This window comes from Mesoplodon bidens (assembly GCF_964165515.1).
Source record: "Mesoplodon bidens genome assembly, chromosome: 8".
Classification (NCBI taxonomy): Eukaryota; Metazoa; Chordata; class Mammalia; order Artiodactyla; family Ziphiidae; genus Mesoplodon; species Mesoplodon bidens.
The window spans coordinates 79,399,075-79,414,716 of NC_138165.1; the positions used below are offsets into that span (position 1 = coordinate 79,399,075).

The 15,642-nt window shown below is 34.7% G+C and overlaps 1 protein-coding gene across 1 annotated transcript in view; it reads right to left on the reverse strand.

The window, feature by feature from the left end:
* C2CD6 (C2 calcium dependent domain containing 6) overlaps nt 1–15,642 on the reverse strand; it is a gene marked incomplete at its 5' end in the record, with an annotated part of 145,025 nt that overhangs the window by 81,950 nt on the left and 47,433 nt on the right. The window contains 4 exon segments of the mRNA XM_081241758.1: nt 3,414–3,704; nt 6,748–6,804; nt 9,060–9,165; nt 14,460–14,606. Coding sequence (XP_081097884.1) covers nt 3,414–3,704; nt 6,748–6,804; nt 9,060–9,165; nt 14,460–14,606 — 601 coding nt within the window.

Below are 15,642 nucleotides of genomic sequence, written 5' to 3' on the forward strand. Positions count from 1 at the left end.
CATTCTCCTTTGAAGCTAAACATAGTCATGTAAACTAATTCTAGTCAATGGGACATAAAATCTGCTGGAGGATTATTGGGTAAACTTCTGTTTCTTTGTAGAAATAAAAGGGGGCAAGTGCAAAAGAAAACTTGAATGTTCTACCCCCTGCCTTGATCTACAAATGATGCCTAGGACTGAAGCAAACATCCGGTAATAATGAAGTAACAAGCAGACTGCGAAAAAGAGGAAAGATAAGAAAGAGCCTGGTTCCTGGGTCCTTAATGACACTGTTAAGCCACTAAACCAATGCCAGGAATCCCTACCTCATGACTTCATTGATCAGGTTCCAATGGCATTGCCAGTAAAATGTAATTTCAAAGTCAAGATCACAAGGCCATAAGAACTGTTGTTAACACTTCAAAAATATTTAAGGTAGTATCTTACAGACCCACTTGACTAGACAAAAAATATTCTAAGTATCTTAGGGTGGCCTCTTAGACCCTCTCTGCTAGACCAGAGAGCTTCTAAGATTCTTAAGGATATTGTGCTACAGCACCTTGCTTATCAGTCAAAAGTAAACAGGGCCATGTTTTAAAGATATTTAGGGGTGTAACATTTGGCTAAGGTCATAATTTGATACCCAGGAAACCCGCAAAATCTCTAAGATAATCATAGTATCTTGGACTGAAAGGAACAGAGACAATTTAAAATGCAAAGAGGTTTCTGAATTCTTAACTTTCTACAGATAAGACATAGGCTGCAAAGCTACTCAGCTACAAATATAAGCTCTTTCTTATGGAAAAAGAAAGATTCTCAGAGGGCAGAGCCAGAAGCTTCAGAATTACTATGGCTCACTGACTGCTATATGCTTCTCTTTACTCTTCCTTCACCTTTGGAATGTAACTGCCTGTTGTTATCCTATTTCTGATTCACCATCGTATGTATGTAGTGGACAGATCTCTTCAATTCACAGGTCTTAAGATTGAGAGAAGCCACGCTCAAGAAGCTTCATCTACCTGGATCTGATTTAGATGATGAAATTCTGTACTTAAGCTTGAGCCTAATGCAGTAATGGCATGAAACTAAGAATCTTGGAAGCAGAGTAAGTGTATTTTGCATGTGGGAGAGAAATTACTTGGAGCTAGAGATGGTTAATCTGTGGATGGCCCCCAATGAACAACACCTTCCAAAATTCACGCTCTTATATGGAGTCCCCTCCCATATTGGGTCAGGACTGAGCCTGGGACTTGCTTTAACTAACAGAATGGAGTGAAAGTGACCCTATGCTAGTACAAAGCCTAAGTCTTAAGAGTACCTGAAGCTTCTGTTTTTGTATATTGGAAGCCCTGAGCTGCCACATAAAAAGTTCAGTTGCCCTGCTAGAAAGACCACATAGAGAGACCATATGAAGAGGTTGCATGGACAGGGGGAGGAATAATCCCTAACATTACAGAGAAAGAAACTGAGACAGAGAGAGAGAGAGAGAAGTTGAGAGAGAGAGAGAGAGAAACCAGATGTCCATGCATCCTAATTGAGCCCAGACCTACGGCTGTTTCCATCAGGGTGTAAAACATAAGTGAGCCATAATGAGTGTTCCAGCTCAGTCAAGCTCTTAGATGACTACAGGACCAGCCAACATCAAGTGGAGCAAAACAACTGCCCACCTAAGCGAAGTCAACCCATAGAATCTTGAGAAATAATAAAATGGTTATTTTAAGCCACTGAATTTTGGAGTGGTTTGTTATGGAGCAATAAATAATTCACTTATCAAGTGCAAACTGAATATTTTGGAAGCCAGATTCAATAAAGAAATTTAAAGGCAAACCACAAAAACTATGAAAACGTATGTGCCATGAATATACAAGGTTATTATCTTTATAATAAAAAGAGCTCATTATAAAACCTAAACAACATCACTAAATACTCAACAGAAAAAAATGGACAATCTACTCATCTACTCATAGGGAAAATCAAAATGGCTAATAAGCATGAAAAAGTTTTAATCATTATTTAAAATATCATTAATACTCAAATATCACTGGTCAGAATATAAAGTGGCACAATCTTTCAGGAGAGCAATTTGTCAACATGCTATTTCTATAAATATATGAGGAGATAATCACAGACACAAATAAATAGGTAAAAGAATATTAATTTCAAGCTTAATGTCACAAAATATAGAAACTATTTTAAATTACTGAATATCAATATTTGAGGATATCCTGCATCTTGCAAATTTTAAAGAAAATTCAGGTAACATGCTTATAATATAATATCAAGTTTAAAAAAGCATAATATAAAATTATACATATATAGTTTGATCCAAGTTCTTAAAAATAAATAAGAGATATACATATGTTAATAACAAAGACTGAAAGTAAATAAAATTATTAAATGTGGCAGAATTATAACTACTTTTATTTTCTTTTTTATACTTCTATTTTCTAAATTTCCTATAATGACTGTGTATTACTTTCACATTCAGCAAAAACAAGAATGTTTTTCTTTTTAAGTTACATTGCTTAGCGTATTGATCTAGGTAATTAGGAATAATTCCCCAACTTGAGATATTTAATAAAATTATATCTTTTGGAATTTGGAAAGGAATTTAGAAATGACCTAGTATAAACTACCATTCAGTAGATGAGAAAATAGGCCTAGGGATTCAGGTGCGCAAGCTTGCTGATGTATTTAGAGGCAGAGCCATACTTAGAACTCAGATTGTCTTCCCACTGACCAATACACATTTTTACACTGCTTTATGATAGTGACTCAAAGAAGATGTAAAGGTCTAAGTAGAATAACTGTCATTTTGAGAAATGCTTTTCCCTGGTGTACCTTTAAATTTTCAGATCATTCTCATTTTAAACTATAAAACTGTTTGTAACAGGGGCACATATGCTATTTCCTATAACAGTTTTATTAAAAATTTCCACTGAAATAACCTCTCAGGCTTTCCTTTGAATTTAGATTTTGCTAACATTGTTATATTTTCAGCTGAATTTTACATCAAACCATGAGACTGGTTTGTATTACTGGTTTCTCAGATCACTTTGCTTTTCCTTCAAAGGTCTTTTTCCTCCTTACTTGATGAGTATTAGTAGGGTAGGAATATTTGATATACTTAGACACACTTCTACTTGGAGACATTTGAATGTATTTTCAATTTATTTATTTTTTATTAATGAATTCTTTAGTTTTTCTTAGTCTTATACTCCCAATATGAGGGCAGATACCTTTAGTTCAAGGTCTTCCTTAGGATCGTGACTTTGAAAGCTACCTTTTGATTTTGAATCTGGGGAAACTAAGCTTGTGCGCTTCCTTCAAGCTAAGCTCACGTTGTTGCTTTGCCACCTAATTTCTGTTGGAGATAAATTTAAGTTCCTCCTCTTTATTCTACCTGGATTTATAGGGATATTTTTCAACTTTACCTCTGATGGAGATGAGTCAGTTTTTAAAAGGCTTGGATATCTATCCTTCAGTTTTTCTTCTGGTGGGAAGAATAGATTTTTCATTGTTCTCTCCGGCACAGCCTCTGGCTGCTGTTCCTCTAAAGGTGGTACTTCGTCCTCTTCTGTTAACGTCAGCCTAGGAATAGTGGGCAGTGGAGGATCTGTTTCCTTTGTTGACATGTCACTTTTAGGAGCAACATTTGAATCATCTTCACCCGACTGGCTCAAAGTTGGTAGAGTCAGGCCTTTCTTATCATCATTATCCAGTAACTAGAAAATGTATCAATAAGACAAGCTACCTATTAATCATTATCAACTAGAAAATATTTAAAACTAACAAAACTGGACTTAAAATCATTTGTACTTTTATCCTTTATTATAACAAGTTACCATCAATATTTGTAAATGATTACATTCCTTATTAGAAGAGTTGAGAAATTCTCTACTTGCCTGACACCATGGACTATAGGATATTATCCATAAAAATGATCATACTGCATTATAAACTAGTGGTTCTCATATATTCATATTTTATAAATCATCAGCATCTCAGAAAAGAAAACCAAGGGGTCTGACATTTTACTGTTACTATACTATCACCAATATACCATAACAAAAAAAACTTTAATAGCAAAATAGCACAAAGAACAATATCATAAAAATCACAATTATATGGTCAAATAAAGGAAATTTAAATAGCAAAATAGTACAAAGAATAGTATCATAAAAGAAAGGACAGTCTGTTAAGCCAAGTAAATTTAGCTGTATGAGAAATTCTCTATATTGTCTTTTTTTCTCTCTCTTTGGATTGTGCAAAACAGAACATACTGACTCTTAAATTGGTATTTTGGGAGCCACTGGCCCAAGAATAGAAATCATTCAATCCTATTTGTCAAGTAGTACAGAAGAATCTTTTATATTTTATTGGTTTACATAGGGGTCCACTGCCTTACGGAATTAATACCTTCTGTAAAAGCTAAAAAGCAAATAATATTATGTGAACTCTATTTCTATTTATAAAATACAGACTATTACTTTGGAGATTATACATTACAGAGAATACACAGTTGTATTATAGAGAAAAAGGAAAGAATGTAGTTAGGTCTGTGGCATCCATTTCTAAGTGCAGAACTTTATGCTTTCTTTTACTTGTTTCCCCCCTTCTGTTCATAAACACCTTTTGTCCCCTATATTCATATGTACTTTAAAATGTTACTATTTGGTACTGAAACTTCCCTTTTAACAGTGTAATTTAAGTTAAATAAATCGTGTAACACTGTACAGATATTGTTGTAACAGAAATAACCATGAAAACTTGAATAACTTCTTGAGTGCTTTCTTCTATCTATAAATATTTCTCCATTTACAAATATTTCATCCCTTTATAAAATAGTAACTATTCGAAGTTCTCTTTCAAGTTCCCTTACCTCACTTGGAATAGTTTCAGCTTCTTCCTTTATAAGAGGGATATCTGTTAAGAAATTCATAGAAGTATTTTATTATATATAAAAAATAAACATTATTTATATGCATTAATAAAATATTACAGTTTTTCTCACCAAGAATAAGAGCAATTTAAATGAAAGCAGTTATTCAAACATAAACACTACATATTTAGTAAAAACAGGCTGATGAATCTCTGGGAAGAAGGAGGAGTAAATGAACAAGTGTGGAGATGAAGTGAAAACATGTATAAAATGATAAGATTTCATTCAGATCCCTCAATATAAGACATAAAAACAGGCATGTACTATATTTTACTAAAAGTCAAGAGGAAATAAAAATAAATCCCAGATGGTCAGTGATAAGGTTGGGATTGGAAAAAAGAAAAGAGTAAAGTTGTATGTAACCAGAAAAAATAGGACCATTCAAGAGAGGCTAACTGAAACACTTGTAAAATTTTCCTAGAAATATAAAGAATACATATTTAGCAAACAAAAAAGAAAATTCTAAAAGGGAAAGGGAATAAATAATTGAGATACAAAGGGATGCATAAGTCTAGTAAAAAACAAAATTTATTAAGGTCACTATTAGCTGCATGACTGCTGTCAGCTCATTTTTCTGAGCCTTGGTCTTCTCACATGTAAAATAGATTAGTGATAGCTTATCTTATAGGTATGTTACAAATATATACAATGGGAGCAGCAATGTGGTTAAATGCTTGAGTTCTTGGGTCAAACAGACTAGGTTCAAATTAATGGCTGTGTCACCTCTCATGGACTTGATCCTCAGTTTTCTCATCTGTAAATATGTGGATAAATAATAATAGCACCCTCGATTGACTGCTCTGAGTACTGAGTTACATAATCCAAGTAATGTGCCTGGAACCCAGTGATCAGTAAATGTTAGCTGTAACTATAGGGAGCTACTGGAATGCCAAAAGGGAAGAAGTCACTAGAGGATCCAATGGGACTTGAAATAAACTCCGTGGATAAGTGAAAAAAAGTAAAAAAAAAAAAAAAAAAAAAGTAACCACCAGTGTGCGAGAGAGGTTAACCTCCAACATTCAACAGCAATATTGAAGAGGGAAGTTGTGATTCTCCTACAACCTAAACTTGAATGTTTCAGTGAAAGAGTAGATTAAAGATGAAATAGCTCTGCTAGGCTGGTTGATCCTCAGAGGTTAAGAAATGAATATATCAAAGCCTGAGGTAGCCGGGCAAGTAGAAGTAGAGAAGTAACCTGTGGCCAAAGTCTTATAACAATAAATCATTAATCCACACCAGCAGAATCCAAGATTTTAAAGATAGAGTATTATGCATCTATTTTAACTTACTTTCTAAATGAATCTTTTAAGAGAGATTTTTCTTAAAGACTGCATGAACAGTATCTTCTATTAATTAAATATCTTACTGATAATTTGTGCAAAGTTCTCACATTTAATGTTAATTTAATTTCCTGTCCTGCTCTCTCTCCTCCTCCCTTGCTCTTACACACACACGCGCACATGCACACACATACACACATACTCCACATAAAAGAGACCAATAGCTCTACAGTTAACAATGTTTAACAAAAATACCTTTTCATAGATTATAGGTAAGATTTAACTTTTTTCTTGTTCTTAAAGAGGAAAGAAGTATTAAAGATAAAAATAAAAATAACTCTTAATTGGGTCTAAGTATTTTCTTTGGAGTGCTACAAAATAAATACTATATACCAAAACTATAATGAAATGTATTTTTATTCCCTAACAAAAAATGAAGTATACTTAGAGCAGATTGCTAGTTTTCTTTTTGTGATATAACCACCCTGTTTTAATTATCTTAATAATAAATACAAAAGGTAAATTAGTTTCTTAACCTGATGTTACAGTATCTGTAGGTCTCTCTTCCAATTGGCTTTCAAGTACCTCACTGGTATTACTTTCCTAGAAGAAAAAAACATATTGGAGAAATGTTTAAAGAGCTAAAACATTTTTTTCCTGCTTTAATCACTTTTTTTTTTTTTTTTTTGCTGTATGCGGGCCTCTCACTGTTGTGGCCTCTCCCGTTGCGGAGCACAGGCTCCGGACGCGCAGGCCCAAAGGCCATGGCTCACGGGCCCAACCGCTCCGCGGCATATGGGATCCTCCCAGACCGGGGCACGAACCCGTGTCCCCTGCATCGGCAGGCGGACTCTCAACCACTGCGCCACCAGGGAAGCCCTAATCACTTTTTAAAAATACTTTTTAAAAATTTACAGAAGACAAGAAGAATATGGGTTTGTGAGAAAAGCAAACAGTACTGTTTTAAAGAGAGGCACACCCTGGCTAGGAGTTAATGGTCCAGGAAGAGAAGACCCAAGAATTTATAGGGTTTCCGAATGATGAATGCATGACAGAAAAAGATTACAAGACAAATGACATAATGTTTAACTTCAAGGGGTATAAGAGGATACCCCCAGGAAACAGATCACTTTTTTATTGGAATACATTACGGTCTATCAGTTGCAAAGTGATGTGGATATTTATAAAATTCCAAGAAGAATTATAAGGTGGAGTGACCACTGGCTCTTATAAAATACTGAGTTCAGAGTCCCTTTAATGAAAAGTCCCGCAAAATTTTCCTAAAATACTAATTCTGTATTAGCAAATGCTAATCAATTTATCTTATCGTAGCACAATCCTGCCCAATTATCTCAGAGGCATTGAAAAACATGAATATATCAATATGTTATGACTACCATTTCAAAGCTGTGATTTTAGTCAATGTTTTATCTATTCACTGAAATCCCTATGAAACTTTTACTGCCAGGTCAAAATGTATAGATTAGATAGTACTTCTAAATAGTAAATCTTACTTATATATCTGATAAGGGTCTAGTATCCAAAATATATAAAGAACTCTTACAACTCAACAGTAAAAATACAAATAGCCTAATTAAAAAATCAGCAAAAGATATGAATAAAAATTTATTCAGAGAAGATATACAAACGGCCAGTATTCACATGAAAAGATGTTCACATCATTGGTCATTAAAGAAATGCAAATCAAAACCACAATGAGATACCACTTCAAACCCACTAGGATGGCCATAATTAAATTTTTTTTAAAAAGGAAAATAACAAGTGTTGTAGGAGATATGGCACCCTCATGCATTGCTGGTTAAATGTAAAATTGTGCAGCTGCTGTAGCAAACAGTTTGGCAGTTGCTGAAAAAGTTAACAGAATTATGATATGATCCAGCAATTCCACTCCTAAGTATATACCCAAGAGAATTAAAAACATACATGCACACAAAAACTGCACATGAATGTTCATAGCAGCATTATACATAATAGCTAAAAAGTGGAAACAGCCAAATGTCCATCAACTGATGAGTGGATAAAAAAATGTAGTACATCCAAACAATGAAATATTATTTGGCAATGAAATGAAATGAAGTATTGATACATGCTACAATAGGGATGAACCTTAAAAACACTAAGTGAAAGAATCAAGTCACAAAGGACCATATATTGTATGATTCCATTTATATGAGATATCTAGAACAAGCAAATCTTTAGAGATATAAAGTACATTAGTTGTCATCTAGGGCTAGCAGGGCATGAGGGGTTTGGAGCGTATAGGCTAAGAGGTATGGGGTTTCTTTTCGGGGTAATGATAATGTTCTCTGATTGTAGCGATGGAAACACAACTCTGTCAATATACTTAGGGTCACTGACTGAATTGTACACTTTAAATGGATGAACTGTATAGTATGTGACTTATATCTCAACAAAGCTGTTAAAAACTAAACCTTATAAATTATTAATCAATATTTATTGAATGTCACCTTATCAAAATAGGAAAGTGCATGAACTATGAGTAGCATTTTATAGAGAAGGAACAAATAAACAATATCTGATCATTATTTTTACTTATCATAATTTTAAAATAAAAAGTAAAAATCTGGGCTTCTCTGGTGGCACAGTGGTTGAGAGTCTGCCTGCCGATGCAGGGGTTGCGGGTTCGTGCCCTGGTTCAGGAAGATCCCACATGCCGCGGAGCGGCTGGGCCCGTGAGCCATGGTCCCTGAGCCTGCGCGTCCAGAGCCTGTGCTCCGCAGCGGAAGAGGCCATAGCAGTGAGAGGCCTGCATACCGCAAAAAAATAAAAAATAAAAATAAAAATCTATGTACGGAAGAATGTATTATGTTAATTACCTTAGTTTCTTTACGTTCCAATCTTGAGGTAAGAACTCCTTCTAAATAGCTAGCTTTTTCTATCCATGTACTCAAACGTCTATATTCTTTTTTCATTTTTTCTAGCCTAAAGAAAAATCAGTTACAGATTTAAAAAGTGATAGAAGAATATATATGGTATGAAGCAAAGAACAACACATACAGTATAATACATTTATAAAAAGTTCTTAAAGAAGAAAACCAACAATATATTGTTTAAGGACATATAGGAAAAGGAATGATTACAACAAAAATCAGGATGGTAGTTACCTGGGGAGAGTTGGGGAGAGGGATGTAATCTTATAAGGGCACACAAAACACATTATAATATTGGTAATGTTGTATTTCTTAACCCGAATTGTAAATAACTAGGCAATGGTCTTATTATCTTTATTTAAGTTATACATACATATTTAAGAAATTATTCTATATATATTGCTCTCATTTAAACTATATATGCATATTTTATAAATTATTCAACACATATATGATATCTCCTGCAATAAAACAAATGAAAAGATAGGAATTTAGTTTTTAATCCAAATTTCAAAAGGCTTTCATAATCTAAAAATATAATCGACAAGAATTAAATGGAAAAGAGGAAATGTTTCTCAATTCATTTCATTAGGACACTATGACCTTGACAATAAAGCATAACAAGGACATTACAAAGAAGAAAAATTAGTCTAATCTCATTCACAAACATAGATGCAAATGTTACAAATAAAATATAATTTTAGTACAAAAAATGTAGTGGTATAAGGAAAAGATAATATACCATGAACCAGTTGGCTTTATCCCAGGAATATAAGGATATTTTGACATTAACAACAGAACGTTTAATTTAAATACAATTTAACTGATTAAAAGAGAAAAATAATTTGGCAAAATCCAACATCCATTCATGATTAAAATAGAAAACTCTTAGAAAACTAGGAACAGAATGGAATAATTTACTTAATCTGGTACAGGACATCAACCAAAAAACCTATATAAATAATGTGCTTGACTATTAAATGCTAGAAGCATTGCCATGAAAGATCCTGAACAAAACAAAGATGTCCACCCTTACCATTTATAACAGACATTGACTGGAGCTTCCAGCCAGCATAGAATGACAAGAAAACAAAACTAAAGATTAAGGATTGGGAACAAAGAAACAAAATTGTTATTACTTGTAGATGATATGACTGTTTAAATAAATTCCCCCAAATGATACCACAAATAAGTTATTATGAATATGAAAGTTTAGCAATAAAGGAAAATTCCAAGAAGATGATGAAAGCAGAAGTAGCATAGTTTAATTCTCCCAAATATTTACATAAAAACATTCAGAGTATCTAGGTAGCAAACCCAAAAACTTATAGGCAACATTTACAACAAAATCATGTGTCAAGGTTTCCCTATTAACCCCATATACATAAGACCTTCATGGTATCAGTGAATATATGGGAGAAAGCAACAGGTATAAAAGGGGCATCTGATGAATGTGAGAATAAGAGAACCCCAAATAGCCAACAGGTAGTCACAAGAAAGCACCGCCAGCCAGCTTGAGAATAGCAGTTGAAACTGGGAGGGTTTGTTCATTCCAATAGTGGGCGAGTACTAAGCATTCATGATAAGAATTAAAGGACTGGAGTAGTCTAACCACTGAGAATGCTCAAAACTGACCAGCCAGGTCTCTACTTAGGGACAGGGCCTCAGAAAACCTTGAAAGAAGGTCACTGCATTTTTAAACACCAAATAAAAACTTCAGAAGTGGGAGCTCTGTGAAGCTAGAAAAGCTTTCGGAACCAAGCTTCTACAAAAAATTCAGGAAAATTAATTTCATATAAAATTGAGCAACAGAGAATTATCAGGGCCAAATTCCAAAGTAGTTACAAGAAGATAATAAGGATCAAAATAACATTCTTAGATTGCAGAAACACACAACAAAGATACATGGGAGTCAGTGAGCAGAAGGAGGAGAGGGGCACCCATTCTGCTAGGAAGAAGGGGGTTGGGTGGTGCTGCCACTCAAGAGAAAGCAGAGCAACAGCCATCGCTGTCATTGGAAGCCAGAGAAGTCGAGGTTCTGCAGGTGGAGCTCAGGGAGCCACTCTGAATGGAGAAGCATTATAAGGATCCAGATGTGTTCTACTAAGCCAAGAACTGAAGAAATTTGTGGATTCCAGTCCAAGATGGTGAAGAGGCTCCTGAACTCATTCATCTCCTCTCAGAGATACACCAAATCTATAGCTGTACAAGGAGCAATTCCTGCTGAAAGAAATCCAGAAATAGCTGAGCAACTCCTAAACACTGGACGAATGAGAAAATACCCACAGCAAATGGGTAGGAAAGGCTGAGACACACTCTCATCATAAAACTAACCCTGGCACCATGTCATACAATTGGGAAGGAACTTCCAATTCCCAGCATCTCTTTGAGGAGAGAAAGGTTTGGACCCCACAATGAGGGCTCCAACTTTCAAGACTGCCACTTGAGGGACAGGCCCCCAAAACACCTAGCTAGGTCACACCTAGCTTGTGACCATGAGACCCTGAAGGTTAAAACAAAATAGAAATAGTTCTTAATGGGTTCTCTAGGACTTGCCATGGTTATTTGCCAAGGGCTCAGCACAGAGTAGACAAAAACTGTCCATCTCCCAGTCTTTCCCCAAGAGAAGCCTACTCACATTCTGTAAAAGTTAATGTTTGAGGGTCAGCCTTCTAATTTAGCATGCTTCTAGGGGCTGACTGCAATCCTCCCTGTATATATATATGTATATATATATATACATATGCAATGGTGTATCATTAGCCATAAAAAAGAATGAAATCTTGCCATTTGCAACAAAAAAGGTATAGTGAAATCTTGCCATTTGCAACAAAAAAGGTATAGTGCTAACTGAAACAAGTCAGACATAGAAAGACAAGTACTGTATGATTTCACTTATATGTGGAATTTAAAATTCAAAACAGATGAAGAAACATAAATCAGAGACAGAATCATAGACACAGAGGACAAACAGAGTGGAGGGGAGTGGAAGAGGAGTGAAATAGGTAAGGGAAATTAAGAGGTACAAACCTCCAGTCACAAAATAAACGGCTCACAGGGATGAAATGTAAAGCATGGGGAATATAGTCAAAAATAATGTAATATCTTTGCTGACAGATGGTAACTAGACTTATCATGGTGATCATTTTGTAATTTATAGAAATGTTAAATCACTGTGTTGTGCACCAGGAACAATATAGTGTTGTAGGTCAATAATACTTTAAAAAATGAAAGAACAAACTCATAGAAAAAAAAGATCAGATTTGGGGTTACCTGAGGCAGGGGGTGGGGGAGGGGGAATTGGATGAAGGTGGTCAAAAGGTACATACTTCCAGTTATAAGATAAATAAGTACTAGGCATTCAGTGTACAACATGATTAACATAATTAGCACTGCTATAGGTTATATATGAAAGCTGTTATGAGAGTAAATCCTAAGAGATCTCATCACAAGGAAAAATCTTGTTTCTTTTTCTTTTATTTTGAATCTATATGAGATTATGGATATTCGGTAATCTTATCATGATAATGATTTCATGATGTATGTAAGTCAAATCATTAAGTACTGCTTAAATTTATACAGTGCTGTGTGTCAATTATATCAATAAAACTGAAATAAAAATAAATAAATATTATGTGGAATCTAAAAAATGGTACAAATGAACTTATTTACAAAACAGGAATAGAGTCACAAATGTAGAAAACAAACTTACGGTTACCAGAGGGGAGGGGGGAGAGAGATAAATTGAGAGATTGGTATTGACATATATACACTACTATGTATAAAACAGATAATTAGTAAGGACCTATTGTATATAGCACAGGGAACTCTACTCAATACTCTGTAATGACCTATACGGGAAAAGAACCTAAAAAAGAGTGGATATATGTATATGTATAACTGATTCACTTCGCTGTACACCTGAAACTAACACAACATAAATCAACTATACTCCAATAAAAATAAATAAATGTTATTGAAAGAATAAAACATAGGACTAGGGGAAAAAGGGGTTCCTTGATCACTCAACTCAATGTTTATGAATTAATTTATAAGTCTGAGTAAAATATGCATATACATAAGCACTATTTTTAAAATTTCAGGAGTTCTGTTTCTGGCAATGATGGAATAGATTATTTCAGACCACCTCACTGCACAACTGAAAAAGCTAGACAAAGTATTTTAAAATTTTTTCTTTGGAAGCATCAGTCAGTTATAAAGGCAGCAAGAATTTGCAAATCCAAGATGCCAGACAGAAAGGAAGTCTGGAGACTTTGAGCCCATAATTTGGAGTCATTTTCCTTCAAGGCATTTGAGGTGGACAAGAGTTAAGAGCTTTGAGATAAATATGTAAGAATGAGGGAACAAAAACCAGAGTTCAGCCCCTGTTAAGGATGAGAAGCCATGGTAAGCACCTAGGCTTTCAGTTGGGGCCCTAGAGGGCTATACCCCAAGAATAAGTGCCTCCTTAAATATTGTACCCTGGTTGCCTCACACTAGTCCTGGCCTGATGTTAAGAATAAGAGTAAACCAGAAAAAGACTAATGCCCACAGGAACTAAAGCCCAAATCATTTCAAATCATTTCAGTCTCATCTCAATTGAGTTAAGGTGATCTGGGATTGCTAATGTTCCTAGGCTAGGTGGCTGCCAGGTGCAAATGTATATATTATCTGTAAAAATATATAATCAAGAGCCTCAAATCAGTTCTACAGATTTTCAAATACAATGTTTGGCACTTGATAAAAACAACTAGGCATATAAGAACATAAGATTTGACTAAAAACTCTGAGAAAAAAACCAACAATAGGTATAGACTTATAGGAAATCCAAATAATCAAGTTATTAGAGATGAACTTTGAAATAATATGATTAATATGTTCAAAGAATTAAAAGATAAGACTGAGGATTTTGGTAGAGAAGTGGAACTATAAAGTAAATGAAAATTCCATAACAAAAGGAAATAACTGAAATTAAGAACTCAGTTGGCTTAACAGCAGATAAGAGACAAAGAAGAAAGAACCAATGATTATGACAGGTCAGAAGAAAATATCTAAAGCATAAGATAAAAGACGGGAAATACAGAAAAGAGTATAAGAGACCTATAGACTATATCATTGAGTGAAGAGGCAGAGAAAGTATTATACTTTCTCCCGTATTAATGTGTTCTCACCCCTTTTCTTGCCAGATCATTGACTTTTTAAAACAAACACTGAACCCATGAAATATCACCATGATGAAGGTTTCTGGACCAATAGCAAGCCTATGTCTCAAAGGAAAAATTAATATACAAATAACACATAAATAAGATGAAAAACTTTTTGTTTTGTTTTGTTTTTGTTTTTTACCTTGCCCGGGGTTGTTGCTGAAGTTTTTCAAGTCGTACTACAGATGGCTGGTTGGATTGGGATGCTGTAGTTGGCACCCCAACAGAAACATTCAGGTCTGGGGATAAGAATGCTGGATATTCTATTGGTTGTGGTATAATAACATTTCTGGAAAATGGTAATAAAGTTAAAATTATACAAAAGTCCACTTCTAAAATCAGTGTTAGCTATCACTTTTGAATCACTCTCTTTTACACTGTAAGCTCACCTATCCATTTTGGACCACTAGAGGACAGAGCTAGGAAAGAAGGCAGAAGTCAGAAATACTGAGAGAGTGACCTCTTGAGTACTCTTACTACTAAGATCGTGGGTAGCAGAGATGGGAAAGAAGAGAAGGACCTGAAGTTCTAAGGAGAATTAGAAAGTGTTTGAGCCCAGACCTCTCTCCCTTTCTCTAGATCCAAATCTCTATCTCATGGCCCAGTCAAGTTGACACAAAAAACTAACCATCACAAGTCCACCCCCTTGTCAACTTGGTACCCATAAACATCTTACAACGTGCTTAATCTCCAAATGAAAACAATAACAAGGTCATAATTAACCTTACATGATACAACTCTCCTTTATACATACAGCCAAAAACTCACTAGCCCCTTCCTCAGAAAAGGATGTAAAGTCCTTGGGTGATGTTTACTCTTCTTAATATCCTGAAACTTAAAAAACTATGATGTAAGGTTAACAATACTTAAATATTATGATATAAAGTAAATATATATTATGTTACATGATAAGGAGATGAGAGGGAAGAAAAACATATATATAAATATTTTTTCCAGGTCACTGAGTAAACGGGCCAGAGTAGCACATCCAAAGGAATATATTGCCTCCAAAACCCAAGAGGCCCACTAGGTGTTATGCCTCTTTTTTTGGTTGTAGGAGAGCCCAGATACAACAACTTACCCTTCACCTCAGCAGGAATATCTTGACAAGCCCCATACCTGGATCCCTAAAACTTCACTGAGGTAGAAAACCCTCGAATTTTATCAGACTTATTTCCCACCTTCAGACATGCAAATATCTTTCAACTGATTGGATGAAGCCCACCCACATTAGTGAGGGCAATCTGCTTTACTCAGTCTGCTGATTTAAATGTTAATCTCACTCAAAACATCCAGAATAATATTTGACCAAATATCTGAGCACC